Source organism: Fusarium phalaenopsidis (genome assembly GCF_050370095.1).
Source record: "Fusarium phalaenopsidis strain FUZ10S chromosome Unknown contig_32282, whole genome shotgun sequence".
Lineage (NCBI taxonomy): Eukaryota > Fungi > Ascomycota > Sordariomycetes > Hypocreales > Nectriaceae > Fusarium > Fusarium phalaenopsidis.
The window spans coordinates 106686-133234 of NW_028145415.1; the positions used below are offsets into that span (position 1 = coordinate 106686).

At 51.2% G+C, this 26549-nt stretch overlaps 9 protein-coding genes across 9 annotated transcripts; 4 read left to right on the plus strand and 5 right to left on the minus strand.

The window, feature by feature from the left end:
• Nucleotides 1–272: 272 nt before the first annotated feature.
• LRP88_01787 (uncharacterized protein) lies at nt 273–4062 on the plus strand (the record flags this gene model as incomplete). The annotated part of the gene is made up of 4 exons (XM_083238461.1): nt 273–478; nt 526–1966; nt 2027–2403; nt 2535–4062. The coding sequence occupies 4 exons, from the start codon at nt 273–275 to the stop codon at nt 4060–4062; spliced, it is 3552 nt and encodes a 1183-aa protein (XP_083105569.1).
• A 240-nt stretch (nt 4063–4302) lies between these two features.
• On the minus strand, nt 4303–5154 carry LRP88_01788 (uncharacterized protein; the record flags this gene model as incomplete). Its single annotated transcript, XM_083238462.1, has 3 exons — nt 4303–4358; nt 4409–4758; nt 4808–5154. The coding sequence occupies 3 exons, from the start codon at nt 5152–5154 to the stop codon at nt 4303–4305; spliced, it is 753 nt and encodes a 250-aa protein (XP_083105570.1).
• A 3061-nt stretch (nt 5155–8215) lies between these two features.
• Nucleotides 8216–9527, minus strand: LRP88_01789 (OSTA/TMEM184 family protein; the record flags this gene model as incomplete). The annotated part of the gene is made up of 5 exons (XM_083238463.1): nt 8216–8614; nt 8666–8941; nt 9007–9214; nt 9267–9414; nt 9467–9527. The coding sequence occupies 5 exons, from the start codon at nt 9525–9527 to the stop codon at nt 8216–8218; spliced, it is 1092 nt and encodes a 363-aa protein (XP_083105571.1).
• A 1086-nt stretch (nt 9528–10613) lies between these two features.
• Nucleotides 10614–12761, minus strand: LRP88_01790 (peptidase S8/S53 domain-containing protein; the record flags this gene model as incomplete). The annotated part of the gene is made up of 3 exons (XM_083238464.1): nt 10614–10744; nt 10795–12455; nt 12511–12761. The coding sequence occupies 3 exons, from the start codon at nt 12759–12761 to the stop codon at nt 10614–10616; spliced, it is 2043 nt and encodes a 680-aa protein (XP_083105572.1).
• Nucleotides 12762–13574: 813 nt separating this feature from the next.
• LRP88_01791 (uncharacterized protein) lies at nt 13575–14703 on the minus strand (the record flags this gene model as incomplete). The annotated part of the gene is made up of 2 exons (XM_083238465.1): nt 13575–13888; nt 13950–14703. 2 exons carry the CDS (start codon nt 14701–14703, stop codon nt 13575–13577), a joined length of 1068 nt encoding a protein of 355 aa, XP_083105573.1.
• A 1039-nt stretch (nt 14704–15742) lies between these two features.
• Nucleotides 15743–16192, plus strand: LRP88_01792 (uncharacterized protein; the record flags this gene model as incomplete). The annotated part of the gene is made up of 1 exon (XM_083238466.1): nt 15743–16192. One exon carries the CDS (start codon nt 15743–15745, stop codon nt 16190–16192), a length of 450 nt encoding a protein of 149 aa, XP_083105574.1.
• Nucleotides 16193–16790: 598 nt separating this feature from the next.
• LRP88_01793 (uncharacterized protein) lies at nt 16791–19935 on the minus strand (the record flags this gene model as incomplete). The annotated part of the gene is made up of 4 exons (XM_083238467.1): nt 16791–16827; nt 16976–17493; nt 17552–18974; nt 19028–19935. 4 exons carry the CDS (start codon nt 19933–19935, stop codon nt 16791–16793), a joined length of 2886 nt encoding a protein of 961 aa, XP_083105575.1.
• Nucleotides 19936–21922: 1987 nt separating this feature from the next.
• On the plus strand, nt 21923–24446 carry LRP88_01794 (uncharacterized protein; the record flags this gene model as incomplete). Its single annotated transcript, XM_083238468.1, has 3 exons — nt 21923–23030; nt 23655–24251; nt 24319–24446. 3 exons carry the CDS (start codon nt 21923–21925, stop codon nt 24444–24446), a joined length of 1833 nt encoding a protein of 610 aa, XP_083105576.1.
• Nucleotides 24447–25023: 577 nt separating this feature from the next.
• On the plus strand, nt 25024–25899 carry LRP88_01795 (uncharacterized protein; the record flags this gene model as incomplete). The annotated part of the gene is made up of 1 exon (XM_083238469.1): nt 25024–25899. One exon carries the CDS (start codon nt 25024–25026, stop codon nt 25897–25899), a length of 876 nt encoding a protein of 291 aa, XP_083105577.1.
• Between the last annotated feature and the right edge of the window lie 650 nt (nt 25900–26549).

Sequence of the window (26549 nt, forward strand, 5' to 3'; positions counted from 1 at the left end):
ATCGCCAGGGGAATACTTCTATCCGTTCTGAAAACACGGTTTCCCAAGCTTCTGTCACATTACCTGATGCTCAACCAAAAGCAGTATCTTCATTGCAAGCCCCGTCAAAGAAGAAAGACCAAAAGGCCGCCGCGGAGAGGCCCGCGGCCAAAGTAGCGCCCTCACAAATCAGAAGCGCCACCACTTTGGCTCCAGAGAAGTTCAAAATAGTTTCCTCAAGTCCATCAGTCGTCTCAGCAAGCAGGACAATCGCGTCGGGGAAACACCAGGTCCTGGCCTATCCGCCCGCGCCAGGCTTCGCTGCCAAGCGGAGGTATGAGAAGCTCAGAAGCCAACGAATGGCCGAGGCGGCAGGGAGCACGGAACCTAGTCTCCGGGAACTTCTGGAGTCGGACCTTCGAGCAATAGGGGAAATCACCTGCCCGTATTGCCTCTATGCCCTTCCAGCCGCTGAAGTCTTTGATGAGCGAAAGTGGCAGTGAGTACTCATGACCCGTTTTGGGACTATGCTGATCAATGTTCTAGAAATCACGTCAAGAATGACCTAGACCCCTACGTCTGTCTTTTCGAGGACTGTGATCAGCCTGATGTTCTCTATGCTCACAGCGATGAATGGCTTAGTCACTTGCATCAACACAGCAAGGTTTGGCGATGCTCTTCTCATCGCGAGATGGGCCCATTCTCTACCCTCGAGGACTACATGAAACACATGCGGGAGGTGCACGACACCAAGCTCAGCGACAGGCAACTCCGAGTGGTGGCAAACAGGAACAGCCGTAAGACAACCAAGCTGTTCCCATCATGCCCACTGTGCGGGAGAGAAGAGTCCGAAGTCGACGGCCGTCTCGAGGATCACCTCGCTGGGCACCTGAGATCCCTTGCCCTCAAATCACTTCCAAGCTACCAAGACGAGATCCCAGATGATGCTGGGGATGAAAACAACAGTGTTGACGGGTCGCGACCACGAAGCAGAAGTACCATTAGAGAGATGGAGGAAGAAAAGGAACAGATGCTTCAAGATGGGGCAGGAAGCTTCTGGGAGCATTGGGCCCCTCAGGTGACTCAAGGTATTTCAGTCAACTTTTTGGGGGATGTTTACGTTGAGCTTGATCTGGGGGACAGCGAGGCCCAGATTTCCAGTCGAATTTTCGATACCATAACCTTCAGAGATTGGTCCGAGAATGTTGATGATGACCCAATTCTTCAGTCGATGCTGCAACAGCAGCTGGCAAGAATAGAGGTTATCGATGCCGGAACAGATGACAGTTCGGATCTTTCTGTGGAACAAGAGGTGGTCGGTCCTTCTAAAGCTCCTGTGGGCGAAACATCTGGACAGGATGAAGTTGATGGCGCACTCATACAACAACCTGTCCATGCTGAAGCGGCCCATGTCCAGGCAGTCACTCCCGGACAAGACACCGAGGTTGACTCTCCAAGGGAAGACGTGATACCTGAAACACTGATTGAGCCGACCACGAAGGCTCCCCCAGTTACAAAGTTGGATATTCCAGTGGAAGCAGAGAACGTCAATTTGTCGAATGTTCCCGTTGACAAGACGTCTGAGCAGGATGAAGTTGGCGAGGCGGCCACACAAGGGCCCGCCAATGCTGAAACTGTTCACGCCCAAACAGCAACTGCTGGAAAAGGCGCTGAGGTTATCCTTCCAAAGAAAGATGAGGATCCAAAGCCTAACCCGACGGCACAGTCTCACCTAGTTGGAGAACCGGATATTCCAGCGGACCTAGAAAAAGTCGATTTGTTGACATTTTCTATAGACGAGACATCCGGGCAGGAAAAGGTTGATAACACAGCCGCGCCAGAGCTTGCCAATACTGAAGCTGTCGATTTGAAGCAAAGCAAGTCTATACATGGCGTGACGTATCTCTTCGGGGCGGAACCGGAAAAAACAGAGAAACACGACCCCAGCCAGATCGACGCTGCTGTTAGCTTGATTAACAAGATCAAGGTAGGTCTACCTCTACCGTACGGCTCTTCGCCCAAGCACAGACGACTAATAACAATCAAGGATCGCTTCCAGGACAAGCCAGAGGCTTACGAGAAATTCATTGCGATTCTCCAGGCCTCCCAGCCCGAACAAACACCACCTTTGGATGACGCTCTTTTGTTGGCATCATTCACATATCGAAGAGTACCCGGCTCGCATTGGCGCTCTTTGCAGAGATATTTGAATGCACTTATCCCACTCTTCAAATCCGCTCCCGATCTCTTCGAAGAGTGGCTTCTACTCATACCAAACTCCGTCATCCAGCCGAAACAGGATACCCGACCAAAGAATCAGGATCTAACAAGTCGAGACTTTCTCATCTACGGTCGCTCCCGCGACGAGGATATGGGTTACGCATTCAACCACGACCCAGACAAAGGAAATACTGTCTCTAAAACGTAGGTCTATCCATCTTTTGTACTTTGGTCATTCGGTATGGTCATTCGATCGACCTTGACAGCAACCCAAGTGGCCAAATTGGGGACAGGGGCCACAATCCAGTCAATGATGATGGTACTGACTCTGTTAGTCAAACAACTCGGCCGCCAGGTGCGCCGTCGACCGGTTCTACGTCTCTGGAGGAGAAAGACGATCACCCCAATCGCAAGAAGAAACAGGAATCGGGTGTCTACATCAATGGTGAAAAGGTGATGGATCTGGACCGCCGGGACCGCCCACTCACAGAAGGCCAATCCCTATCATCTTCCCCTGGAAAGGCACCAGGCGGCTCCTCATCCAGTCAAATACCCCCAAGGCCAGGTTCGACTATTGACAACCAAGGATCTGCAGCCTCAGCGCCTCAGGCCCGGTATGCAAGTGTCCCCGTGACCTTCCATCAACCGGTAAGCGATGGTAGCTACTACCCGTATACCATTGCTGAAAATGATCCTTTGTATGGTAACTACCACCCGTACCCCATTCCTCAAAGTGATTCCTTTAAAACACGACCTCCCCCTTCACACCCTTACCCCGACGATGCCTTCGAGGCCGACGTTGAAGATGATACCCCACGCCCTAAAAACCCTCGACGGAAGACTCGTACCTCAGGTATCTACGTCGACGGGAAGAAGGTGCGAGATTTGAACAGCGGAAACTCCCCTGTGGGATCTCGCCGTGAGCGTATTGTCATAGTCGACAACCCGCCCACTCCCTACACTACACCCAACGCCTTGCCCTATGACACGATAGGTCCTCGACCAGTAATAGTTGAGGAGCGCCCTCGCCCTCGCGTCGAGATCGAAATTGTTGACGATTCCCGACCGAGACGCCACCGACATGCCTCTGATGTGCCCAGCTCTACCCGCAGCTTGAAGGAGGAGTCGACTCATCCCCGCCATGCATCCGATGTCCCTCGCTCTGCCCGTAGTTTGAATGACGACTACGAAGAGCGAGAGAAGCGACGGCAAAGACGCCGGGAGAGGAGGCAACAGGAAGATGCAGACGAACGACTTCGGGCTCGCATTAACAAGGCAAATGCTGAGATCAGCGATCGTCCACCGGTTCCTCCTGAGCCCCAACGCCCTTCTTACCGGCGGCCCCCTGTCGAGGTGCTCGATCCTGAGGCAGATACTGTCAGAGCCGTACGATGGGATGACCTTGAGCAGGAACGCCGCGATGAAGAGGCCCGCCGGCGGGCTCTGAAGGAAGAGGGAAAGGAAATGGAGCCCTCAGCCGGGGTTTTTGATCGCGAGGCAGAGCTTGTTGAGGCCGTACGGCGACTCAAAGCTGAGCAGGAGCGCTACGAAGAGGAGGCTCGCCGGCTATCTCAGAAGGAAGAGGGAAAGGGGAAGGAAAAGGAGGGGGAGGGAAAGCAGCCCTCGGTCGAGTTTCCCAATCGTGAAGCAGAGCTTATCGAGGCTGTGCGGCGGCTTGACTTGGAGCGGGAGCGTCGCGAAGAGAAGGCTCGCCGGCGGGCTCGAAAGGAGGAGATGGAGGAAGAGGAAATCCAGCGAAGGCGTCTGATGGAGCGCATGATGCCAAAGCGCCGCACCTCTATCGGCCCTGGTAGTCGGCGACATCGGGTACTCTATGAAGAGGGTCAGTACCGATGGGAATAGTAATGGATTATCTGTTTCCAACAAAGTCATCAAGATTAGCCACCGGTGACAGACATCACCCGAGACTACTACACAGCTCCTCAAGTAATCCAAGTGCCAGCCCTAGTAAAGCCCATTTAAAGCCGATATAGGTCCTATGTAATGTAGATATGTACAATTCGAATTAATGTAGGCTCCAGCCCAGCTAGAGACTTGTTTATACTCTAAAAGCTATACCACAGCTCTTTCCCTAGACTTTCCCTAGTTGGTGTTGACCTTGATGGTATAATCATAGGTCTTGAACACAGCGTTAGAACCTACAATAGTTAGCTTTTATACCACATCTCGAATGATAATCGACTCTTACCTTCAAAGGGCTCGGTTCCGGCCTGAAGGCTGGTGATGACCATGTTCTTGCTGACGCCTTGCTTGGAGGTCAGGTACTTGAAGAACTCGTTCAAATCGCCGTTGAAGTTGCCAACGTTCTTGGTGGCGACGAAGGAGAAGACGGTCGTGTCCCCGTTCGGGCCCTTGAAGAGCTTCCAGCTGCTGCCAGCAATAGAGACGGTGGCAATAGCAGAGCCGGTCGAGCTGATGGGGCCAGCACCGCCGTAGGCGCCAACCCAGATCATGATCTCGTACTGGTTATTGGCCGAAGCAGACGGCGCAAGCCAGAGGTCGTAGGAGACGTCGGCCACCAGGTTGGTGCCAGTGTACCTATAAAGTGTGAGCCACCGTGCATATAGGTTATTGAGTGTGTACAAACCTCCAGGTCCACTTGGAGGGGATCGACTTGATCTGGGACAGCTTCTTGTTGACCTTCTCAAGGGCGACATTGGCATACGACTTGACCTGGCCGTGTCCGCCGGCCCAGCTCCACTCAGTCGACCAGACGAAAGAGTTGCCGCTCTTGACCTGGTCAAAGGTAGTGCACTGGTGTCCAGAGGTGGCCTGGCCGGCGCCCCAGTTGTTGTGGTACACAGTGTAGCCGGCTGTCTGAACGGTACCCCAGTTACCGCACATGGTCTGCGCCCGCTTGTCGAGGGTGGGAGTCGGGGATGCGACAGCGGACACTGCGAGCAGAGCCGAGGCGAGGAAGGAAGTCAGCTGCATCTTGTAAAGAGTAATGAAAGTAGAATGGAAGTTGGTTGTGAAATGATTGACGAAATGAGAGTGGTTGGAGAATTACACAGAATAGCAAAAATGAATGAACTGTTGAACACGGCTCACTTTGGAGAGAGACTAGAGATATTTAAATGGCGGCTTGACAAGGAGGAGCCGTGACCCGATTTCGTCTGTATCTCGGCCGGTCATTACGGATTCAAGGCTAAGAACGGGAAGGGCCTCCGGACCCATCGCTTCTAGACTCGTCGTCTTGGCTTATAGCGCCCTACGACTGTAACCTGAAACAAACATCAAGGGATGAGACGACGCGTTTTGTGGTTAGTTGCCGAGTTTTCCGAGTTGATTCGAGCGTTGAAGATGTCATTCCACCAATCATAGAGGGCCCGTACTGCAAATTACCGGCCGCGTGGACCTGGGAGGGTCTGTCTCCACATATCGGCTCACTCCGAGGCAGGGCTGGCGGCCATTATCTACCTGTTTGTCCTCAGGAGTTTTTTATCTGTGAGGTTTGGAAACTTGTGCATTGTATTATACGGCAACAGATCTTTATATAGCGACTTAATGTGAAAGTTAACAAGTCTCTTTGCCCCTGATAAGACCCACTCCTGGGAAGGAAGAAAATCTAGGGTTAACTCTAGAGTCTTAATATTATTGAGAGGCTTGAAAGTACTATGCCCACCTATCCACTGGAAAGCTTTCGGAGAATGCAGATCGTAAACCCTGAGCAAGGAGTCATCTAGGTTACGTGTATTATTTTGTGGCATTGAGTTCAAGTGCCGCCATGGAGTAATGGCTGTGACTGTTACTTTTGTTGGCCGATGTCATCTTTAGAGACGTTACTGATAATAAGAACTGGAATGCGAGCTAGGTATGCAGGCTTGAGCGTTTCCATCCACCAAGATGCTGAGGTGTATTACCTCGGCGATAATGAGAAAGGCAGCTGCACCAACTGTACACTATCATGCTGCACTACCAATGCTAAGTCCTTCGTTTCGGCTTGGAAGTACAACCTTCGTGGCACTTCCCTTTCTTCGTTGTCGGTCGCGCGTCCGGATCGACAGCTTCCACATTTTGACCATGCACAACCTCGCATCCCTGATCTGTTTCCTGGTCATATCTGGAACAAATTTCATCCAGTCTCAGCTCTTCTCTCGTACATCCACAACCCTTATAATAGACGGCATGATATCGATATTGGCACATCGCGTGGTACCTAAGTACAGTTGAGTTGTTAGTGGACGCTTGAGACCTCTCTCTCTAACCACTAACTGGCATGGCAGACGCCGCCAGCGGCAGTCCTTCGTGGATAGGATACCTAGACTTGCCTCAGATAGCTCGAAACCTAGCAGAAAGATAGCAGAAAGCGCTCTATATTTACGGAAGAGTCTAAATTTGTATAGATATTTTGAAGGGGATGATTATTGCCAGAAGTAGCTCTCATGAATGTCTTCGATTTTGTTGCAGGTACCTATTAGGCACCAGAGGTTATCCACACCTCACCGCACGTGAGTCAATCCGAAACTTCTCCGATTAGACCGGCGATTAACCGTTTGACTTAACTGTATCACGTGACCCATTTTGACGCCGTGCAAAGGCCCACAGGGTAGGTCTCCCCACATCTTATCTATCGACAGAGCAACCTCGACAGCCCTCTCCCCCTACTCGGATCGCGGCGCGAACTTGAATAGGAAGTTGGCAGGTTTCAAGTCTCGATGCCAGATCCGATCGACTGACTGGATGTTCGGGTTATCCACGATCTTGACAAGTTCTAATTTGGAGTTGAACTGAGTCATTCGACCTTCGGTCTCATTGATTTCCCAGAACCCAGTGGTTTCTACTTCCCCCATCGGACTCTGGGGCTGCGTCCCCGATTTACCGTCAAGCTTGCGCGGTAACGTCCTTCGTATTAATGGGCGAAAAACCGAGTCTCTTGTCAGAGATGCTAGGAACTCGAACAACCAGTAGAGAACCTTCGGCCAGTCATCTCGAAGGATCTGTTGATAGCATGGCGCAAACTCCGCACCCGGTTTGCCGATGGCGTGATCGATTAACGTTTGCAGAGACAAATCAATCCAGGCCTCTAGAATAATGTATACGGTGCCTTGGGTTTTAGAATTATCCGAAGGACGGTAGTACGTTGCCTCAATTCTTAGGCGAGTTGGATCGCGAACCGACGTCATTCGATGCCGCACTATTGACATCTCCGATCTGACGGCCTCGATATCCTCGTCGCTATTTAGTACGATCTTCTTGCATGCAAGATAGGGCCCCAAATAGCTGTCCCTGCCAGCAGGGTTCTCAATCCGGTATACCATGGCTGAAGCACCGTGCCTGATGAGGTTTTTTCCCTCTGGGAGATTGAGGTTGTGCCTGGCGTCCTTGAGAGACTGAATTTCGATAATATCGAGGCCTTGGAGGGGCGCTGGAAGGCGACTCGGCGCACTCAGAGGAGGCGATGCCATCCTTCTCCAAATGTTAGTACACGGGAGTCAAGAACCTCCACCGTTGTCAAAGGCATACCTGAACAGTAGATGTTGCGCTATAAAAAGCAGTGAAGAACGGAAATGGGGCAGATGATTGTGCTCAATCGAATACTTCAACACCTCCTACGCTAGGCATTTCTGAAGGTTAGCGACTTTATAAGCATTAAAATCACTGAGGTGGTTGGGCTGGTGACTTGTCTGCGCTAGAGAATATAAAATAAAACGAAAGGTCGTGGGGTAAATAGAAAGGAGTGCGCAGCAGAATTACGAGAATGGGTTTTAAATACGACCTAGAGGTAGGTACGCCTTGCTGCCTAAGCGCTGCTGCTTCACTAGGTGTCTGGGGACGGCTGGCGAACCGCTCCCTCAGTTGGCTAACAAAGAAGGCTGAAAGCAGCTACCGATGCGGAGTCACGTGTCACTTGATTGGAACAAATTGCGATCAGCTGGTTTATTACACTCTCTATCGTTGGCAACCATATTATTTTCCTTCATCTTCAACTTCAACAGCTCCATACACATCGCCGATCCCCCGGTAGGCCTCAGCGGGCATCCTCATTGATAATCTACACGCCAGAATTGCGCAGCTGGTGATTGTCATAGGGAGGAGCCGGTTCATTCGCAAGAATGGGTTCCTGAGATCCCTTCCTCATACTTCCAACATGCTTAAAGGCGAAAAGAATAGCCCTGAAAATTTCCGAGGGGTTGATCATGGCGAGCCATGCGTGAATGCCGAAAGGACCTCCCTGGTAGGACTTCAAGGGTCGTCCGGGGTGTTCCTCGGCGTCATCGATGCTGTAACTGTCCAGATAGACTCTCCATGGGTAAGCCCACATGAATAGGAGCGAAAGGGGAACCATCTCGATGCAGATGATCATGTTGGGGATTCCGATGTGGAGATCGGCAAAGGTCAGGGTGTTGGTCTCTTTGAGAGCGCCCTTATCAGTGAGAACCCAAAAGATGATCTAGTTGATGTTAGTAGGATCCTTGGCGAATTATTATCAAGCATCACCTACTCCTTGCACAAAGGTCAGAAAGACGACGATCTTGAAGGACAGCAGCTTCATGAGCGGCTGGTGATGAGCCAGATGCCTCTTGAGGAAGCGGTAAAACTGTAGGATCGAAAGGACTGAGGCGACCAGAGAGATTGTCGAAATCAAGCGCAGAACAAACTTGACAGACTTGATCTTGCGGTCCCATTCACAGTAGACTCCAACTGCAGCAGTAATGTCGGTAGCGATGGCGATGACAAATGCGACAACTGGCATCTGGAAGATCAAGAGCCAACGAGTCTGTGATAGGTTAGCAGCTTTTCTATACAGGTCAGATAATGATCACTTGCCCTAAACCACTTGACTCCACCAAGCTTCTCGGCAGCAAAGAAAAGCTCGCGCTGTTCGTGATGCGGCGAGACGTAGTCGCAGAGGAGCAGGAAGAAGGATCCCAAAGCGAAACCCTCGACGAGGTCCAACCAAGGATGGATGTACACCTCTGCTTTGGGAAAGCAAACGGAAAGGAAGCAGATGAGGGAGTACATGGTGATCAAAGTTCCGATGCGCATGATTCTATCAAGATTGTCAGCTGGGCACATTTATTTAGTGAGTCTGAAGTCCTTACTTGACCTGCTCTGTTGGATTCGAAAGATGCGTGGCGTGAAGCGACTTGAAGACGAGCATCACGCAGATGGAGATGGCGGCGCAAACTCCAGAGATGATGGTGCTGAGTTGATGGAAGGAGAGGCTTCCTGCAACGTTGTCTTGTGCATCTAGCGATTGTTAGTAATTTGTCGGCGATGGTGTTGAGTGGTTCTCGCTCACCTATGCCAAGGTCGTGTTCGGTGCATCCATGGTCGGATGATCGCCCGTAGAGCATATTCATTGTCGTTGAATGTGTAATAGTGTTGTCGGTAGTGGATGTTGTCGTTGATGTCGGTGGTTGAGTGAGTGTCTTGGGATGGAAATTGAAGACTGGCCAAGCCCGATATTTAATCTTCGACAACGACCACCCTTCACATGTCTCAACCCGAAAAAACGGCTTGACACCGACCATTCTCGTCACAAGTAGGCGCAGCCCAGTAGCCAAAGAAACAAAGCCATCCCTAGTCGTGGCTGTTGATGCGATCCAGTTGTCGAGTCCCCTCGGGGACATCCGTGGACGACACGCTACCAACCAATAAGAAGTGACAAGCTTCATCGTTCTCGTTCAAGGGCGTTTTCTCGCTAACGCAAGACGGTCAAGGCGTGGCTTACGAGTTTGATGGCTGGTGGACCCTGGGCTGACCGGGGGACCGAATGGATTTCCTCGTTCAGCATCACGCGCTGGCGATTGGCTGAACCTTGGGCATGTCGTTAACTCGAATGAGTTATCCTTGTTGGGTTTAGCTGCGCTTATTCTGCGCCACGCGGCTTTGTCTTTACAAACTTTGGGGATACCGTCAAGATGGTCAGCAGCTCGAATGGGATTTCCAAATAGATATAGGGAATGGCGCGTCTATCTTCTTTTTCGTATTTCCTTTCGAAGATCACCGGGTTATGGTCGCGATTGGCCAGGGTTGGCGGCCTCTTATTATCCTCAACTGGGTATTCATTGACACTGTAACATTGGGTGGCTCGGTGGGGACGACGTCAAGACAAACCCAACACCCTAGGGTACCTAAACGATCGTTTATTTGTAAGAAGGGATCTTGGAGATAAACTGGAAAAAGCCAGATGTGAATGGTAATACAATAGTTTATGAGGTTATTCAACTTCATCTAGCAGAACAAATTCTTCAACACTGACTCGTATAAGATTGAATTCCCCCGCTTTGTTCTGTTCGTCACACGTGTCCGTCATCAAGGTTCGCCAAAGCCCTGTTCTAAATGGGACGCTCTGGGTTTAGCAATGTATATGGCCACCAACGTTGACTGAATCCTTTACGACTCATCTCAGCCTTGTGAGTAATACATGGGCAGAGTCAACACTTTTATAATGCCGAAATATCCCATGCGACCGCAAATGACTGTTCTGAATTCAGCTTGGTCAAGCCACCCTCACGCACGACAATCACGGCCGTTGGCCCAGGGACATTGTCCCAGATTACCCTTTCCACATTATCTACAGCACAGTTAGCATTTATGCAACTAAAAGTGCAACGGCGGACTCACTGATTTTGTCAAAACCCTGATCGGTGCCCATGTTGCCGTGCCTCTCTTCTCCGCCAGCACGCACAATGAGATTCACATTGTTCTGCAGAAGGGCATGTGCAGGATCGGGGTATGTCAACGTAACGGCAAGTCGATGGCGACCGCTAGGAAGGGGGATCTCTTGACTTTTCCATTCTCCATCTTCCTTTTGAATGTTACTCAGCAAAGGGGCATCCCACTTGCTCTTCTCGAGTTTGTTTCCACCATCGACGAACGTTTCTTTCTCAATCATGTCGATGGACGTGTCGACGTCAACCAACCCAAAACCTTGCTCATAGTCAAAGCCGAGTCCATCAGGGCTAGAGTGGTTAACAGCCCCGTTAACCAGCAAAGCCTTGATCAACGCCGCGCTGGGATGGTGCTTCCCTATCTTCTGTAATGCCTCGCGCATGAGCGCCACGCAACCAGCTACCAGGGGTGTGGCCATACTGGTACCAGACATGAAGAACCAGTCCTCGTCCTGCGAATTTCCAAAACGTCTCTTGAATAGAGACCGTTGGTTGGCTGTAGTCGAGCGTGATCCCGCCGAGAGTATGGCAACGCCTGGCGCTACGACGTCTGGCTTGATGCGACCAATGACGTCTTCACACCTGCAATTCTTGGAACACTTTGTAGGGCCTCTGCTGCTGAAATGGGCTGTATCCGTGGGCCTCAAATGCCCTGGAGACTCGACCTTGTACTTGAAAGAATCGTTGGCTCGCGTTGAGCCAGTGGCACCAACAGTGATGCAGTTCTTGGCTGCGCCATTGTCACCGATTTGGCTCTCCCCGTGGTTCTCTTCATCTGCATCATTGCCTGCCGCAATGAGGACAACAAAGTCTTGATGTTCGTGGACAAACCTGTCGATGGCGGTCGCGTCGTCGTTGTAGTCACGCTGGCCTGCCACCTTGTCCCAAGTGTCGCCCCAAGAGTTGTTGTGAATCCGAACCCCTTGTTCGTATGCCTCGACGAAAAGGTTGTCTATCTCCATGGGCGGCTTGAGAATCCACTTCTTCCAACTGGGGCTCCATTTCGACATGGCCTGAACCATCAGGAGCGCGCCAGGGGCAGTTCCCTTGATGTGAAGTGCCTCGCCTTTGCTTGAAGTAGCTGTGTAGATGCCGCTTCCAGAGATGGACCCGCAAACGTGAGTCCCATGGCCGTCGGGATCTTTGGCATCATCTGGAAGCCACCAGGATTTGAGATGTTTTACCCGGCCCACAAAGGCTGGGTGGACTTTGTCATGGTCGGCTTTGCCCTGGTCAAAGCCCGTGTCGGCCACACAGATGATCTGGCCAGCGCCGGTATATCTGGAGGCCGTGGCTAAGTCATCGGCCCTCAGGATCTCACGAGCATGGTTGTTGTAGACGGTTTTGGGACGCACTTCCTCGATCCTGTTGACACTATCAAGGCTGGCCACGTCGTCGAGTCTGTCTTGGTGGAGCGTGAGCCTGATCTTCTTGGAGCCGATTTCCAGGTCGTTGATGTCAACCTCGGCCTTTTCGGCAACGTATGGCGCCAGCTCGGCCGTACTGACATTGGGACGGTCATGGAGAATGACATCAACCTCGTATTCTCTCTGATCCTCTTGGCCCTCAACCAATTGTTTCAGGGTGATGGTGCTCTTGAGCTCTGGATGGTAGCTGCATATAATTGTCAGCATGTTTTCTTACCAACTATGCCACGGGGGGGACCTACACGTTGGCGGTCCTAACAAAGGAGAGCCTTCGTATCTTTTCCAGATCTTCAGGCTTGTAGCGGCACAAGTACGTGTACTCTGCCACATACTCTTGGATCTCGACTTTCAGCTCAGCCAGCTTCTGTTTTTCTTCAACTTGCAGGTCGTTATGGCCTTGGACGTAGATAAAGTTGAAGTCCTTAGCATCCTTAGACACATTCGCCGTGTCTTCCGGATCGAGTGTGTTGCCATTGATAGTGATGGTGGCCATGTCGCTCATCTGTTAAGCCTGGGCTAGGAAACGTGCCATAAGATGATGCGGCGGAGAGAACGTTGAGCTGAATGTATGGGGAAAGAGGAAACACTAGGTCGTGGCATTGTCTAAATATACGCCAGCATCATGAGACAGACTGGCTATGCTGACCTAAAGCCTCCCACATCTTGGCTCCCAAGGCTTTCGCGAGTGCTGGCGCCTGTTTCCATGTCCAGCTCGCCACTTGACGTCGCTTGGATGATAGGCGCCATCGCATGAATAGGCTATTGGGGTGGCGTACCTACCAAAGGGTGTGATCTGCTGCCCGCCCGAATTGTCGCCTTGGCAAAGTGCAATAGACAGGTCCAAGGCCTGCACTTGATGTTCGTGGCTGGCTGGCTGGAGCCGAGGTGAATCCATGCCGCCATAGGGTCACGAGCCCGCGAATGTGAGACATTTCCAATAGTGCACGATAAGTGAGACATGCTCGTATCTTGCTTAGGCTGCACGGTTCACTGTCTCCGCCAAGTTCCCCTCTTTCGAAATGGCGTGTTTATGCTTAAACTGACTAGCTGTTGGCTTGTTGACTTGTGGACACAGAGGGCGTCGCATTACATCGTGCCCACACGAGATCACATCTCGTTGACGGTTCGTCTGGCAGATATGTTGTGAGCAAGCTCCTTCACATATCACTGATACAAGCCAAACAAATGAGATTCACAATCAAGCAAAGAATGTAGGGAAGGCAGGTAGACAAGATTCAACTTCTGTACAATGTGCTTCGATCTGTCACATCACAATCTGGAAGAAATAAGAACTTGGCGGCTACACCTACACTTCGTTGTTTGCCCCAGAAGCTTCCCGAGATAATTCAAAGACATCCCCAGAAAGATACGTCTCTACTCCATCACTCCACTTGGTCCCAGCCTGCTTCAGCTTCAAAAGCCCTTGGCACTTCTCGATGGCCATACGGCACCCAACAAGGCCATTGAACTGAGATAGATCACTCAAGTTGTCAGGATTTCGAAGCGACTCTTTTCCATGGTCATAGTGTGAATGCGAGCCCTCATCCTGACCTCCGTAGGTGTGAAAATTCTCGATGGGGCCCCAGAGGTCTATCACTCCAGGTTTATAGACGATCGGATCTGAAGTGTGTCAGACAAGGTTCTCATCAATAGCTACTTAGAGTCTTGGGGGGCTACTTACTGTTTGAGATTCTCTCGCCTTCGTTCAAAGGCTTGCGCTTTGTGTGACCAATGGCATATGAGTCTTGGATGATGTGAAACATGCTACCCAAAGCTCGACGTCCAATGTCCAGCCCGACGAATCCGGAGTTGCCCGAAAGATAGGAGGCCAATGAATCCCAACTCATTGGAAGCGAGCCCGCGGGACAAAACGCTTTGAGCTTTGTGTCTCGAGGTTTTGTCTGGGGAGTGATTCCGTCTTCCCCATTGGCGAGCTTGTACATGACTTCAAGCCAAATCATGATCTTTCCCTTTGTCTCATCAGCGGGCTCCCCTGCCTTGGAGGCCATGCAGTGCAGGAACTGCAGGTCGCCATAGTGTGAGCGACCAGTTGGGTTCTTCAACCTGGCTGGGTTAGGGGGCCCAGCCCACTGGCTTGCCCCTTCCTTGTAAGCAAGGCCCCATTGGAGTCCGGTTGAATACTTATGGTTGTTCTCGCGCTTATCATCGAAGAGAAGGCAACCAGGATCATCGTTCCAGATAGCACCACGAATGTATTCCCAGTCATGGTTGCTGGCATTGTCCAAGGTGGTGCCTGAAGCCACGCCAAAGTTGCCATTGATCAGGGCAGCCAGAGTCAGGCTTTCATGAATGGGCTGGAAAAAGAACCCCCCTGGTCCACCCCTAACCGCCATCATCGGGGCAATCATGACTTCTTCTGTAGCGTCACCATCGGTAGAGGATGGAATGACGCCGATGTTGTCGCTGAGAGCCATTGTGATGGAATGCAAAAGAAGAGACAAGATGTGGAGGGATGTGTGGGCGAGGACTTGTTGGTTTAGTTACTGTACTCTCTTAAATGTAGCATCAAAATATAGAACGACTACTGCCCATAGCAGGTCTCGGTATCTTGCTGTCTCGTTCGGTATCTTTCAGCCAGCCTCGCCACCCCAACTATTATCCCATGAATCATTGCCAGCGCTCAGCTCGCCATTTGCAATCTCGCCACATACTGATTGCCCATTTTACTTGCTCATGAGCCTTTCGAGTGAAACACGCATAATACTATTGTTTTTAAGCGCCTAGGCGGATAAGCATTGTGTGTTCCAGATCGAGCATACGAGCAGGTATCTTGAAACACGTGCGTGTGTGATATCAACCTGTAGGGCCCAATTGATAGCAATATTGTTTCAAGAATAGCCCAGTGGCTGGCTGGAGGCGTGTCGGAATTACTGGATTGAGTAACGGGTGCCTTGGGAACATGGCCTAGGCCACTCCCGTGTGCCAACCCCGCCTTCAGCTCGCCACCATTGGGGCATCAGTAACTGCATCGTTCGTTGACTCAGCCGCATTTGTGGAGAAAACGACGCTTTTCCGCGACTATTGATGGCTCTTGAGCGACACTATCAAGCAAATGCAACCTTAACTTGACGAAGATAGAGAAGCTTCTGTGATGTCACTCGCGCTACGCCCGACATGCCTGCTCATGTCCCGAACAGCGTGAGCTGAACCCATGTTCTTCAGCCGTTGATTGCGACAACGCCAAGATATGGTGTGATTGTTGAGGAGCTCTCTATGTCTGAGTATCTGTGATGAGTGATCTCATACACAAGGCAGAAAGGGAGGACTCAATAGCTTCCGTGGCCTGCGGCAGCTTCTAGAGACAGACGTTCCTATTGAACATAAATAGGGCATGTTCCCGACATTGTTGGCCTTTCTCTCACCATCCCAACAAGTTCGATCATCAAGCCATCATTTCATCTGCTCTCAAGTGTTAAATATTCTTCCTTGAAACTTTTGCACTCCTACACAGTCATGTCTCAACAGCCACCTCAGGAGCAAGGCCAAGCCCCCGCCGATGCCAACATCGGCTGGCAGGAGCTCAAGTCCAGCACTGGCCAGACCTACCGTGTCAAGGCCGCCGATTACGACATCGGAGACAAGCCCGAAGACGAGGACAACATCGTCGCCGCCAGTGGACCCAAGTTCTCCGGTGTCAAGGTGCACTGGGAGGTTGGTACTTCCGGCAACACAGACGACGAGACCCGAGACCGGACCGCTATCACCTGGTATAAGCTCGAGAAGGCGCCATGGTACTCTCCCAAGCAGTGGAGGCTCACCATTGCCTGTGACGACACATACAACTATCGATTCTTTGACGAAGAGCCCGACTATTACGACCTCAATGTGTGGCTGACCAGCGGCACCCACTGGGTCGAGTACGACTCAGAGAGACCCACCATCGTCAGCGTCTCTGGTATCTGATGTAGATATGGAGCGAGATGTGAATGAGGGAGAGGGGGAAGAGTTTATCCCCTGCTGCTGAATGTTAGTTGTTAGTTGGGTCCAAAGTAGCTAGACTAGCAAATGATATAGCAAAGTGGTGGAAAGTATACGCCGTTGATGAACCTGATGAACTTTTACAATGTCCAGTGGCATTGAGTTTCAGTGCCGCTCTGTGTTAACTATTATTATTACTTTTTACAACATGCCAGATGCCTACTCTTGGACACGCCATTAATGACAACAACTTCCATCCCTTGCCATTCTACACTTTCAGGCGCTACCGGTTTCATGCCAACTCCGTGACTCATCCATGCTCAGCTCGGCTTCAAACACGCCTGTTGGGTTCGTACCGATTCGATACCTACCTATATAAGGAGGCAGAGACCTCTGATCATACATCCGGCTCCAGTGCACTCCTGATATTACGATGTATATCATCTTCAGGCCTTCCGTCAAAAGTATCCAGGGCATCGCATTTTGGTAACCGGCCCCATCCTCGCTCATGATCCTAAACATGCACGACATCACCCAAGACGAGCAGAACTTCCAATTCCCCTCATATTACAGTGTCCTTAAGTTAATCAGATACGTAGATAATGAAGCTTTCGGCACTCCTATGAGAAACAAGTACTTGAATAGATCTACCCCAGGCTGAAAGTCAATCCCATCCGGCTTCATATCGATGCCTTTAGAGCACCCCGTATATCTCGCCAGACCTCTTCCTCTGGTCGCCCATCAAACAACCTCCAGGGGGTCACATACCGGTAATCTCGTCTCTCCTCGCTCATCCTCCTAAACACCCGCGACATTCCCCAAGACGAGTATAACCACCCCTTCTCGTCATCCCACAGCTTCGGGTCTCGCCTCGCAAAGTCGAGAACGTTGGCCGCGATCCCTGCACCGATGGCCGTGGCGTACGAAGTCCCCGAGATATACTCTTCCATCCTCTTCTTATCCTTCCCCTTGGAGCTAGACTTGATTGACATTCCGAGCACGGCAAAGTCTTTGCCCTTTTGTGGTGTTGGGTTTGTTTTGCTCGGGTTCCCAAAGCCATCGGTTGAATGGACGCAAATGATGTCTTCATAACAGGCTGGGAATGCAATATGCCGATTACCGCCCCAGTTGGATGCTGCTGCCATCACTACCACCTTCTTTGGACTATCGTGAGGTGGGTCCAGTACTTTGTCAAGGGCCTTTTTGATTGTGTCATCCTCGCCGTCCATTCCGATTGATAAGGAGATGATGTCGACCTTCCATACGCTAGTTGCCCACTCGATAGCCTTGGCAATTGAACTACAGTTAGTATGACTACTAGTCTTATAGCCACGGTACTCATACCTGTGCAATCTGACCGGAGACCCTCGAGTCAAACTTCTTCCTCTGTGACACTTTGGCAACGTAAACCTCGACAGCTGGTGCAACTTCTAATATTAGCCGGGTAACATGGGTTCCGTGGCCACAGCCATCGTCACACTCATCAGGCTGATCGCTTGTCCAGTTCCTTGTGTCTCCGATCTGGCGTTTTCGGGCACGGATCCGAGGATTATCTAGGTCAATCCCACTGTCGATGATGGCCAGCTTGATCGGTCTCCTCTCGCTGGGCGTGTCCTGGGTCAGAGGTTTGATATACCTCTTGGTGCTCTCGGCAAGGTCGCTCAAGTAGCCTTTTGCTGCTATTCGATCCGACTGACTTGTTTCTCCTTGATCATCGTAAAGAGATGATCGACCATATCCATCTGAGTCATCTTCCGCGGGGTCTGTGAACTGCTCCTCCTCAGCCGCCGCGACCGCTTCATCAGGTGATACACCTAGCTTATGACCGTTAACCAAACTCAGGGGCGTTGGCCCAGCTGGATTTTGGGGTACAAATGACAGTTTCTTGGCAGGCGACTGGTCAAACATAGGATCCTTGGTCTTCCGTTTTCGTCGCTCGCGGCTCGTATTGAGGCTTGATCCGTTCCGCTTTGTTTGCTCAAAATTGGCAATTAGCTGGAGTTTGTGAACCACCCTTTCGTATATCACCTTCCTAACGAACCGACTAGTGGCTGAAAGATCTGTACGGTTGTCAAAGCTTCGTAAAGTTGCCCAGAGACCCAGGCAGCCTTCCACAACCTCTAAATACTGGGAGGCAAATGGGTCCCCACCCCGGTCGCGAAGCATCCTCTCAACAACATCCCCCAGCTCAGACCAGCTCAAGATATTGTCATCGTCGTGTGGTTTAATCGAGATGTCAATAGCTTTGCCGTCTAGAACTTCCAAAAGTAGCTTTGCAAATGAAAGCACTACAGGGTTCCCGCTGTTGAACATCTTGGCCATATCCGACGCGACATCAGGGTCAAGGCTTGGCCGAAGCGAAACATACAGGAGACGTCGCTTCCCGCCCTTGGTATTGGCAGACAACTCCCGGACGTGGACGTTATCAGCGACCCAGCTGTGGGAGGCCAGCTCAAGTCCCTTGTCAAAGAAGTCCATGAGGCATTGCGAAAGCCCAAGGGCCACCTGGGCTTTTGTTGCCGAATCGAATTTTGTTTCTGCTGTCTTGTCAAGGTATGCCTGGACATCGATCGGTTTGAAAACATCTTGCCTGAGCAGCTCGCTGAGCGATGCCCCATCGAAGCTGTCACAGGGCAGATGGACGGCGGGCAGGCTTTCAGTTACGTCAAACAGCCCTTCGCAGTCGACCAGAATATGGAGCATCCTCCTGCCGCGCATTGCTCGGCTGATGCTGTCACAGATGCACTCCTTGGCCACACCACGGACGCTGGTTGGGATATTCAGTCAACAGTCACCAATAAAACACAAGATACCACTCACGGAAAATCGCCGCATTGAGCTTTTTGCCATATGAGATTGCCTCCAGGACAGCAGGACATGAACATGTCCAGGTTATGCTGGCAGCCTGGGCGACCAGTGTACAGGTCCTCTGATATGTGTAATCGGATCTCATGTGTTGTGTTCTTGACACAGCTCAGTTGTCGAAACTCTTTGAGGATAGGCTCGACAACACCGGTCACGCGCTCTCCCCGGCGCTCATTCAATAACCCACATCCCAGCGGCTCTGTCGTTGGCTCTGGTGAAACAAACGAGCAATCCTCTCGTGACTGAGCCCTGCCGGACAGCGTTTTCAAGATTTCATTCCATCTCCTCAAACGGCCTATGGCCAAGTCTCCAGTATCTCCTAGGGGCAGGACGAATAGAGGATGTGACCCAGTTGCGATGCTAAACTGCCGTTGGTCGTTGAAGGTGGATAGTGAGACGAGAAAGCTCATCAGCTTATGGAGCCGTTCAAAGTCAACACCCAACGTGACAACTTTGTCCACACTGGCTCTCAGTCCCACCAACCGGTTTTCCTCGCTACTAAGCGTTTCTGGCTCCCCATTCGGGTTGGTCGAAGCAGTCTCACTCTCGCCCACGATGAGATGCAGGTTGGCCATGGTGTTTAGCGAGCGAAGAAGATTCAGTGCTGTGCAATCCATCTCGTCGAAAGCCTCTTTTGTCACATCGACCACACGAGGAGCTGCTCTGAGAATAGGATCCAGGTCCATCTCGATCAAGGCGGCATCGTTTCCGCGCTTCTTTGGTCTATCATGAGGCTTCCCGAGTCGTGAGAATCGTTCAAGTCTTCCCGACACACAGGCGCCGAGTGTTTGCAGGCAATTCCATCCTGGTGATTTGGTGATAGAGACCAGTTGACCGTCATCGGGGGGCTCTGACATGGTCATGTTGTATGCACCCAAGGGGATTTTGTTGGTAGTTTTGAGCCAAGAGAGGGGAAAATTTGAAAATACAAATCAGGCTGGCGCTTAGCCACCGACATTTCTCGCCTTGGTTCTTTCGCACGTACCTATAGCCTCTCAGGCCTCATCGGAAAATGTTCTTCTCCGATTCGCGCTTTCGGCTGAATTCGCATTCCGGTCGTGCCTGAAACGTGTTGTTGTTGTTGGGCAGTCGTTGGGCGCTTCCCTGATTTTCGACCTGGTAACGAAGAAGTCATCCTACCAGCCTGCATCAGTTCTCTCCCTGACGTGTCGGCGATATGGCTGCGAACATAATTGAGATGGACCATCCGATTTATGATGTTACCGTCGAGTGTGAGAGACTTTTCGAGGTGCAAATCGCGCGATTCAACCGTGCCAACGATGGAAACGGAGCAGCTCTGATTGCAGAGGTCAGCCATCAGTTTTCTACCTGGGCAACCTCGATGAGAGTGTTTGCCGATGGAGACTTGAGCCTTGACCGCAAGCTCCAGTGCCATGCCGAAATTCAGGATCAGGTCTTGCGAGGGCTGGACTTGATGCAGGCGAACTTGGCCTATAGTGAGCACTTGGAACCTTGAGCTGTTGTTTCCATATTCTCACAGCACCGATAGTTCATATGCGAGATGTTTCGCCCGAAAGAGAAGGTTCTGGGGATTCACGTTCGGATGACTCTCCTCGCCTCAGCATTGAAAATTTCGAGGTTGTTTCTGAAGCTTTGAAACGACTCCATGAAGTCGGGATGATTATACGACAGTCATCGACAATGAGCCACGCTAGACGAGCTCGGGAACACACGGAAGGCTTAGATTTCAGCTCATTCACCCAACTAGCATCCTTGTCTCTCATGTCACTGTTCAGTACAGCAAGCGCGGAACTTCGCGAGCAGCTGACTGTCTCCATGACGGATACATACAGGTTGTATCTCTATCGACGGGCAAAGGTGGAGCCTCAAGACAAGAAGCAAAAACACAGAGCCCCCCGGTTATCTACAATCCCGGAAGATTCAGCTGACGAAGAGACGCCGGGGGAGTCTGTACGTGACACGGGCTCGAGCGGACTTATTATGTTGGCAAGGCCGACTACAGCGCCCAAGGTTCCTCAACATCGACCTATCGCGCCACAATCCAGACCTACCACGATAGATAGCAGAGAAGCATCATCCAGATTGGGCAGACTTCACGGACCCTCCGCAAAGCGCAGCACAGCGTCTATCCTAGTCAGTCATGTCAACTATCCCAAACCAGCCAACAGTAACAACACTTGCGATTGGTGTTTCAGCCCTCTCCCGAAAGAGGCCTTCCATGGAGACAAGTGGCAGTGAGTTACCCTCCCAACGCCTCACATACAGCGGCACTGTTTAACCTGTCAAAGGCAGCACGTCAATGAAGATCACAGGCCGTTTGTCTGCATCTCAGAGAAGTGCATGAAGGCTTCTTCATTACCTAGATTTGCCACGCCAAGAAAGTGGCTCCAGCACATGTTGGAAACCCATGGCTCAGAGTGGCATCGCGTGGTGCATGCGCCCTCGCAATGGATCTGCCCCCTGTGCCACGACACCACTGTCAAGTATCCCAGCCCGGATGATCTCAAGAAACATCTTGACAACGGACATGACAAGGCGGTCTTTACAGATCCACAGAAATGGCGCATTGTGCGACAGAGTCAGGCGTCATACCTGCGGCCGCGGAACGAGTGCCCCATTTGTGGTTTATCGATTCAGGACCAGGAGGATTCTCTCCGGAATACGAGAAACGACAACGACAAGAATAAGAGAAATGCTTCAGATGATATTATCGGTTTGGAAAGCGATAAAAAAAGGTTGAAAACCCAGGCAGGCAATCAGACATCGGCTTTACCCATTCGTGGAAGCGACTCTAAAGGTTCCTCTTCGACAACAAGCCTCCCTCCTGAAGTGATTGCTCGGCACATTGCTGGACATCTCCGGACAATCATGCTTCTTACGCTAAGAATCATATCAATTGATGGGCCTGTGGAGCTTTCCTCAGATGGGGATAGCATTTCAGGAGAGACCGACGATCAGTTGTCTCGCATCGCCTCCAGCCAACGAGACCTATATGAGAGAACTAACGTCTCTGCGGCGTCTTCACATGATGGAGAAGAAGTCGGTGAAGCCCGTGACCTGCAAGACCCTCAAGACGTGGTTCCAGATCACGACGAAGTTATCACCTGGGATCATATCCGCAGCGGGGAAGATGACACGATTGATGGCTTCCTACATCAGGCCGTGGAGCATGGCGCGTTCCAGTCCCACTTGAGCCAAAACACAGCTACAGACACTCTTCATACTAACATCAACGTGGAGAAGAAGCCCGAGGAGCAGCCCGAGTTGACTTCACAAAGGGCCGAGCAGACCTTGGGGTGGTTCTCGGCCAACACAGCAGCGAATCTGTGGGAGCCATTCCGAAGTCTATTTCAACCCACAAAGCATATTGCAACGCAGCCCAAGCAGGCGCTGCCACAGCCTAAAGAGAGTCTATTAGATGACGAAGAAGCATGTCACATCGCGTGGAAGGCTTTTGAGAGGCTCCCCGAACACAAGCAGCGCCTCGCTATGAGGGCCTTCCAGTGGACTTTATGCTCATATGAGCCCATGAATACCCAGGAATTGTCGATGGCAATGCTGATTGACCCCCACTCAGATGAAGTAGACGAGCTTGCAGGGGAAGATGAGAGACTACTCCGAATAGGGGGCATTGGCGGTTTGTGTGGCAGCCTCCTCAACTATGACGTCCAACGTGACATCTGGCATTTCAAGCACCCTTCAGCAGCAGAATACTTCGAAACAAAGCGCTGTGATATTGGCGAAGCCTTTTCTTTTGTTGCCATGGCTTGCCTGAAGTTTCTCACTACGGACCCCTGTGCGGCGGGCAAGACGAGGTGCGAGTGCGGTGGGAATGCGGCACCAAGCTTCCAACCGGACACGAAACAGCCGCTTTGCACCTTCATCAGAGCCTACACACTCGGATATGTGCAAAAGGTTGAGAATCAACCTACCTATCACGACGCGAGGTTGACGGTCCTTGAGAAGCGCTTCCTAGGTTCACCACAGTCTAGTAGCCTTGCGTACCAGACTTGGGCTAAAACATGGGGCGAAACAGCCTTGGAGGATGGAAACTACCTCAAACCAGTCTCTTCCCCTCTGTTTTGCATGGCGACTTTTGGGCTGCAACGCCTACTTTTGGATTGGTGGATAGATCCTCGGACTGGTCTGAATCTTTGCAACGACCAAGGAAATTCGCTTCTTGATCTGACAGACATCTACAGCCATGATGCAATTCGGCGTCTAATTGTCTCTCGCAATATCACCTTGTCGCCTGGCGAATCTGATCCTCCAAGCATGTTTCCTCAAGACAATTTTGGCTCCTTGGATCTTGTGCCGGAAAGATCGTCGCCAAGTTATACCTTCACACCCCGAAGACCATGGGCCAGTCGCAGGGCCAGATCCTCTGTAAGCGCAGTAATCACGGCCCTGGGCCCTATGCCTCATTTTCTTTGCTAATTGTATAACTTCAAGTTTCGCGGTCGACGGGGTTCCAGTCGGTCCCGACGAGGCCAAGATGGTCTCAGCTTCCTTTTCGTTGTCAACAAACTGCTCATATCTGAGCCTGAAGAGGATTCTTACGGGAGCCTCATCCCACCCCGCTCGCCCGAACAATACTTAGGGGAGATTCCGAGCACAGTTATGCGCTACTACGACGGTGAAGTGTCCGAGGCTGTCGGATACCAATGGTATCGAGACCCTGACGCTCCTACAGGATACCTGCTCCGCTACGACGGAGAAATGAACTGGGTGATGGACACCTTATCAGGCCTCAATTGGGTTGCCACTGAGTACAAGCGATGTGCAATTTTTGCCTGCAACCCTTCGTTGCCTATCTTGACTAGCAATCAGGACCCGTTGCTGTATCTTAGCAATTGGGAACTCCTGAGAGTCCACCATCCACGAGAAGTACGAGTTGGTCTGTCTCAGATTACGACATCTGGCAGTCCCGTGGAAATGGATGCAGGGGGTCCTTTGCGCTACGTAGCTGGAAAGTCTCCCAGCTGGATGCCGGCACTGATCCCTAGCTCATACTGTAACCCCTATTCCGATGCACCGGACTCTCGTGGTCTGGGAGGCGAGTTGGCCATAATCCTAGGTCTCATGGCACTCACTGAGCGCCCCAAGGGTCCCACGGAAAATGAGGCGACTGATGTTTTCTTAGAGAAACGATGCTGGCGCCGCTATGGGTGGCGGAGAAACCATCAACCTGAGGGGCGTGAGTGACTTCACTTTGTCCGATGTGTAATATCATTCAACGTGGTGAGCTAACTGACGCTGTGTAGATCCAGCTACCGCCCAGGATGTCCCAAATGGATTTCTCTGCGCTGTCTTTCTGGACCCCGAGAACCCGCGTTCCACTGAGGAGTCATTGCACACGTTTGAGTGGCAGACAGCTATTGTTAACGGGTGATAATCCCATTTCTACAATGACGTCACATTAAATTAAACATGAGGCTCCGTCTAGCTTAACAATACTTTCGGATCTTGTGACGATGGGTGGCGTATTCCTCAAATGCTCCTAGCCGCCATTAAAAACCTGTATTTGAGCCTGTGACCGCGTCTTGTTTTTAGAGATGCCACACACCTGTCCTAGTATATCCTCGGCGATACAAATTTTGATCATGGGCATTGTAATGGAACCTCTAATCAACAGTAGGAATAGTAGAGTCGCAAAGTGGCGTAATGTGTAAAGGGCAAACCGGTTATCAGCGCATCGACAAGGCGGGGCGCAATGTGCAAGTTTTGGCTGTCAGCCTAGGCGTTGGGTTGAAAATAGCTACAGTACGTGTTTGTCATTTCACGCCAATCAATGTGGCATCCCAGCTGGGCTTTCGATTAGAACCCCTCTTCCCAACATTGCTGCTACTCTTTTTACCTCGCGTTTCACCTTGCATCCCCACGAAAGTTTACCTACCCTCGCAACCACATCTTTCTCTGGATTGAAACTCCAGGTGCCATCTTGAGTTCTTGAACAACCACTCACAGCTATGTCTTCTATCCTCTGTCAGAGTCTTATTCAGACGTATCACCTTCCGCCCAATTTCTCCATCGGGCCTGCGCCACACGGCCCCATCCAGCTCGGCAGCATCCTCACCAACCTCAGAGATGTAGAGGTGCTCAACTCAGATTGCCGCGTACCTATTGATGAAGAAAAAGTCTTCTCTCATACTCAACATGGGTTTCGGGCAACGGCTTCCCATATGAGGAGAGGAGAGTTGGGCATATGGGCCAAAGCGGTCGGCTTCGAGGGTCTCGGTGGCGAGTTGAGCGGGTCACGAGAGACAAGCAGAGAGTGCAAGTACAACTTCCACCGCCTTGACACTCTTTACTTCTCTCCCTCGCCAGCCTACCGTCATGCCAGCATGAAGGAACTTGATGTGGTAGAGTACGTTGAGGCTACGGACTGGGCACCGGTCTATCTTGTGACGGGGCTCAAGGTTGCCGTCCAGCCATCTGTCCAAATGAGCACCTCGAAAAGTTTTGCTGCTCTTGGGGAGGCAGGGGTCTCAGAGGTGACTGGGCTTCCAGTGAACGTCGGTCCTCGTTTTGACTTCCAATGCCAAGACCGATCCTCCGAGGGTTGGACAACATCTGACGATTTCATTTTCGGAATCAGGGTTGAGAAGCTTGTCTTCAAACGGCGATGGCTTTCACGCCAGCGCCGTGACGAAGGCCCCCTGCAATCCAAACTCTTCACCAAGGGAGCCCAGCTGGTTGGAGAGAACGATGACTCTGACGAGGAGGATGAAGAAGATGAGATTGTCGAGTTAGAGCTTGGCGAGGACTTGGATGGCATGGAAATGGTGTCACAGATGGAAACTGGGCAAGAGACCCTGTGGGCGCTGCCGTCCAAGTTTGCTTAGTTTAACTGCAGTCTCTTGGGATATGCGGTTGGTTTCAGAGGCGCAGTTCCGGAACCGTTTGATGACAATGCCGAGGTAGCTCAGGGGGCTTTTAAGCTTTATTACTTCGATTTTCGAACCTAGAAACTTAGGAGGAAACTCCCAGCATTCTACAGTGCTGTGAGTGTGAACATTTACATTGTGAACGAGTCACGATTTCAAAGGAAGCCATCAGCCACCATAACAGAGAACAGAGTTATGAACACATGTCTAAATTAAAACCCAGTGTCCAAAAAAGTCATATCCTTTATTAAACAGAGCTATGGAAGGGAGGAAATGCATGCGAAAGAGAAACTTGATCCTACAGTCCAATTGGACTGGGGAAACAGCTAGGAGACCACCCTGGAACTACCACAAACATACATTCCCCACCATGATTCTCACAGGTTGAACAAATCGAGTTGAAAGCTTCCCTGCACAGGTTTGTTATCTCGGTGTCCAGCAGCGAGCGTAGGCAAGGTTCCTCAATCTGGTTCTACAAGAGCGAGACTCGGTTAGTGGGTTCCATTCTACCTTGTTGATGGATGCAAGGCCATAAAAAAGAGCATCTGTACTCACCTGCACCGCTTTTTGCAAATGAATGTGGAAATCTGATACGGACCAGATATAAC